The sequence below is a fragment of the Scomber scombrus genome, chromosome 8, assembly GCF_963691925.1.
Source record: "Scomber scombrus chromosome 8, fScoSco1.1, whole genome shotgun sequence".
Lineage (NCBI taxonomy): Eukaryota > Metazoa > Chordata > Actinopteri > Scombriformes > Scombridae > Scomber > Scomber scombrus.
Genome location: NC_084977.1, coordinates 18,494,656 through 18,500,079, shown reverse-complemented (window position 1 = coordinate 18,500,079; position 5,424 = coordinate 18,494,656). Strand labels below are relative to the sequence as shown.

Sequence of the window (5,424 nt, the reverse complement as noted above, 5' to 3'; positions counted from 1 at the left end):
TTCACTCCTTAATTAGTTGATCTCAACATGTCATGCTGATGCAGAGCAATGATTAAAAAAGATCCTAAAATATGCCTGGACAGCTGTGGCTAAACTTCTGACCATGTCCAACCATAACAGTGTCAACATCACGAGGAATAAATGTTAATTCAGCAGACAGGGAACCAAAGGGAAAAACCCTTTGCTTCTGACAAGGAACACCTGTCTGAGTGAGTGTATACTCTGGAATGAGTGTAAGCCTCTGGGAGAGAGAGGGAGGAAAACATGTGAGTGAGCATATGCATGTGTAGGTCTGTGCACAAAATCTGTGCAAATACCTACTCTGGGTCATACATGAGTCTAAAGTAAACTTAAATTACAGATCTAACTTTCCATTGTATTGGACGCTTGGGTCAGGATTCAGACTGTATACACACACTGATCCACTTCCGCCCACACAGATTCAACACTTCTCTCTCCCCTCCCACAGTTTTCCCTTTCCTTGCCTGGCTGCTCTGCTGGCTGGCTGACGAGCCATGCTGCCTGGCTCGGTGGCGGTTGCCCTGTCTATCAGTCTATTTCCAGGCTCAGGGCCCAGCGCCGAGGCAGGCAGTCAGTCAGTCAGGCGGTGTGGTGGAGGGCAGAGGGGTTGATGCGTGTGTCAGAGAGGCGCTCTCCCACATTCCCCTGGCGGCTGGCAGCAGGCCGGGCCTGCGGAGGGGGGTTCGCCTCTTTCTCACGACCTCTCAGGTTCCTGCGCTCATCTGGGAGCTATTCATTTCCTGCCAGAAAACAGCCTTCCCCTGCAACTGCAAGAGGAGGGGGGGTGTAAGGGGATGGGGGGAGAGGAGGGGAGAGAGAGGAGTTTGGCTTCAAAATGAGTCCAGGGCTTGGTACAGCAAGCCCTGGGCTTAAATCATAAAGCTCTCGCTTGTCTGGGCTGCAATCAAAGACAGCCCCAGTGACGGCCGAGAGAGAGAGAGGGAGAAAGAGAGAGAAGAACCATGAGAGAGAGAGAGAGGGAGAGCGGACCATATGGTAGCACTTAGGGAGCCAAGGAGGAAGCAGAGGGGCAAGCAGAGGGGCTTTTTTTCCCTCCTTTCGCTCCCTGCATGCACGCGGAGTGTGGGAAAAGTTAATGGACACGCATGGCAGCTAACCCCCCGGTCGTGTTGTGACATGTGTGCGGTCACTCCGGCAGCTCGGCCACTGCAGTGGGTAATTGGAGAGGCTCGTAAAGCTGTTCTCCGGAGGGGAAGAAACCGCTGAAGATGTTGGTGAGGCGGGGTGGGAGGGCTCAGCAGCTGGGTGTTGTCCAGGTCACACCACGTGCCTCCCAGACGTCCTGTGTCCAGCTGTGGCCCCGGGGCTCAGGGCAGGAAGCTCGACACTGGTCCGAGCACAGCTGGAATGCTGTGGGAACGTTTTGTGTGTGTATGTGTATCTGTGACTGTGTGTGTTTGTGTGGAGAAGCTCTGGCTCACAGGAGGCCGACTGTTATCCTGCGTGGTAGGCCTTCCCATGAACCCCCTCCCACCCACCCAGTCACCCCCCACTTAACTCTCCACTACCTCACCCACTGTGCCCTTTGGCCAGGCATGTCCTCACCCAGCACCCTCCACAAACACACGCACACAAGACGTATGCACGCACAGACACGAGCACACACATGGCTTCAATCAAACAGGGATGCATGGCCCCCTGTAAAAAGGTGTGATGGAAATTCAAAATGATGGCACTTATCCACACTTTGTGCCTCTTAGTGCACTGATAATTGCAAACACCTGCAAACCCCCCCCCCCCCCCCCCCCCCCCCCCAACACACACACACACACACACACACCTTCCTTCAAAGAAGGGCCACACTCGGATAGCTAGAGGGGGCACGCACACCTGGGCAGAGCAGAGCGCTACCACATGGCTCAGTGGCGAGGTGTTTAACGTGTCCTTCTGCTGTCAACCCCCCTAGCATCAAGGAACTCCCTCAGCTCTGATTAAAGACACAGCCTCAAGCTCCTCTTTGTGCCACACTGTCAGGAGATTAATGCTTAATGGCCATGCATGGCAGAAATCCTTCTAATGATGATTTTTTACAGGCTTGATTACTTCAAGTTGTTTGTTGGTTGTTCACCTAATAGATTATAACACAAGTATAGAAACGGTTGGTTCATTTGATCAATAAATGGTCATTCTGCATTATACAATACAAGCAAACAAAAGACCCATTTTACATTAACTGACCTTTGTCTTGATCACCAAGTGCTGCAATGCAACCAATAATGCTCACTGACACACAGTTAATAAAATATCAAGCTTTTTCAACAAAATGCTCTGGTGTGTGTCTTCACTTGACATATAAAATAATAATTTTGGCACGTTATCTTAAGGTATTCTTAAATAAGAAAGATAAGAAAGAGACTGCACACTTTTTCTTATGAGGCAACCACAAACTCATGTTCCACTCATTGATCTGCCAAATACCAATCAGATTGCAATGCGCTTCTGCGCTGCTAGATGGCGTAAGTGACCTCTGATAGGCTCCAAAGCTTGCACCAAGAAAGGTGGAACTGCTGGGACTGAGAAACAACACCAGGAGATAGTCTAGCTCCTGTGCTGATTAATTACAGAGCCACTGTCTCCTGCCCGACTGCTTATTTAGATAATTGAATTACAACTAGCCTACAATTTACTGACTGTCTGGTCTAGTGTGACATACAGTGAGTGAACATGTACAATGTTTTTCATAAAACAAACTTAAGCAGGATGCATGCCTCTTAATAAATACCAGTTTTTTTTGCAGGGATTGAAACAGACATTACTGGATAGGATGGAGCAACCATTCCTTTTTATGTTCTCAACAAAGTCTGATTACTGATCATGTTGGTATGAGTTTTACACCCATTTTTGTTCACTGTTACGCGTAAAAGGTAGTTAAAAAAGAAAAACGTGTTAATTTCATGTGTAAATGACCTCAATAGAAAGTCATTCTCACATTACACACAGGATAACTGAACTGAAAGTATATGGTAGCTCACCAAGTATCTGCCACCACTCTCAGTTTTGCTTTTAAGCACAGTCTACATCATATAGTTTATATAGGCTACCAAATAAGCTACATTAGCAGTCCGAAAAACGGAACATGTTACGCATTAATAAGATTAGGTTTACTTTTTCCAAATAAAAAAGGCAAAACAAGCGCACATTTGTTCATATCTTTACAAATTTATTTGTCTTCCAAAACGAAGAACAGCATAAGCGCATTGAACATATCTTTGGCATCACACAGTAAAAAAGACAAATATAAAAAAATGCAGTGAACGGACTTCCACAATACAAATCTCATTTCAATATGAACTTTACTCCCTTGTTAGCTGTACAAATATAGTGCATACTCTATCCATTTTACAAGAAAAACAGATTCAAAACAACTTTTCTAACATTGAACAAAAACAGAACTATTAAGTGTCATTTCATAGTCTTTACGGTCCTTTTTCGCATTTCACCAGGGTCGCCACACTGAATCCGAGTTGCCTGACGGGGCTCCGGGAGAAACCGCAGCGGGCACAGGGACCGGCGTGCTGACGCTGTTGGCGTACACAGGAATAACGGGGCCGTTTGGCGCAAATGCTGCATTGGGTATGAGGAAAGCAAACTGTCCGTCTGTGGCAGGCACAATTTGGAAACCGCCGTACACTTTCGTGGCGTCTGAGGATAAACTGGTCGGCGAGGATCCCCCTTTACAGGGCACCGCGTTCATGGGCAGGACTTGCGGAGGTGAGCTGGGAATCTGCACCATGGACTGGCCGAAGGAGGGGTGGGTTGGCCCGGCGGTGGAGGGGAGCTGATGTTGGTGCTGATGCTGGCTGGGGTAGTTCATGGCGTTGATCTGGGTCATGCAGTTGGCAAGGTGGCCGAGCAGCCGCGTCCTGACCTCGGTATTGACACCTTCGCAGGTGGAGAGGAACCGGGTGACTTCATTCATGCACTCGCTGAAACCGGCACGGTATTTTCCCAAGACTGTGGGATCGGTATTTAGCGCAGCTGCAGAAAAAACAGAACGCAAAAATAAGTCAGGATATTCAAATTTCCACATACTTTTATGTTGCTTTGGGCACGGTTTTCATGATTGTAGAGAGCAGCCCAGATGTGGGCAAACAAAAACGCACAGTCATGCGACAAGACTAGTTCGGAACATGCGACTTACCGGTCATCTGAGCCCTCTGGAGGTTCCGCAGATGCTTCACCGTCATCTCCAGGATGTCCGCCTTCTCCAGTTTGGAGTGTCTGGAGCTCTGATGGGACAGAAAACACACATGGTTAGGATAACGCGCTCACTTACTCACTGTTTGACAGGGGCAGATTCGATTTGCAGGTTAAAAATCTATTAATAACCAGGATTCCGAGAGAATACAACTTACATCTTTTTTGAGCGCATCCAGGATGAGGGTTTTCAGCTGTCCCAAGCTTTCGTTGATTCTGGCTCGTCTCCTCTTTTCCATAATTGGCTTGGATGACTAAAGACACAAACAGAACGAGACAAACTGTTAAATATCCGCTATGGTTATTTGCGTAAAAGTGAAAATCCTTGCTTTGGACGAGGAGACTGTGCAACAGTGTGGTCAACACGAATTGTTTGAAGGTATTTTCTTTCAGATGTCAGTGAATGTGAAACGCTTTTAAATAACAAATACTAACCTTTCTATGCTCAGAAGCTGTCTTGGGTTTATCAGGAGTCGTGTTCATGCTTGCCGGGGTTGCAGCAACCGGAGAGGATGAGGTTTTTTCCATCATATCGGCAGGCATCTTTTTTGTCAAAATTATCCCAAAATACCACAGCAAATTACGGTCCACTGGTGCAGGTAAAGGGGTGATGAATATTTTCAGCTTGTGATATTCAAAAGTTCCCTCTCCCTTAAAGAAATCCTGAGATATGGATCAAGTTAAAATCCGTTAGAGCGGTGCGCAGCAGCAGTGGTTATCAGGAGCGGATGCAGAGTCTCTCTGTTGGGTTCCCTGCGTGTGGCTTGTATTTATATCTTGCACTGCACGCGAACGGCTCGTGTGAAACTTCCCAAACTTTCTTTCCCACAGTAACTTTCCACCAATCAGAGCGAGGGACACGCGGCCCGAGGGAGGACGGCTCGTGGTCGGCGCCCTTCCATTGGTTGTTTGGCCGCTGGAGCTGGCGGCCAATGGCGCGCGGCCCGGGTTCAGGGCACAGCCGGGGAAACTGCCTTCAGTCTTCAATCATCGCACCGTTTACATATTAACAGTGGAGCCGCTGACTGGGCACCGCCACCAGAGGAGGGCTGAGGGACTTTTTATCCGCCAGACAACATAACATAACAGATAACAGCAAAAATATTGCGCAATAATACGAAAATATATCAATTAATCATGAATTATACTACAAATCCACACACAACAGCAATACAATAATAACAG

The 5,424-nt window shown here is 47.7% G+C and overlaps 1 protein-coding gene across 1 annotated transcript; it reads right to left on the bottom strand.

Moving 5' to 3' along the window:
* Positions 1-3,187: 3,187 nt before the first annotated feature.
* her6 (hairy-related 6) lies at positions 3,188-4,984 on the bottom strand. Its single transcript, XM_062424176.1, has 4 exons — positions 4,675-4,984; positions 4,398-4,493; positions 4,184-4,271; positions 3,188-4,020 (listed from the first exon to the last, which is right to left on the bottom strand). Exons 1-4 carry the CDS (start codon positions 4,780-4,782, stop codon positions 3,479-3,481), a joined length of 834 nt encoding a protein of 277 aa, XP_062280160.1. The 5' UTR covers positions 4,783-4,984; the 3' UTR covers positions 3,188-3,478.
* Between the last annotated feature and the right edge of the window lie 440 nt (positions 4,985-5,424).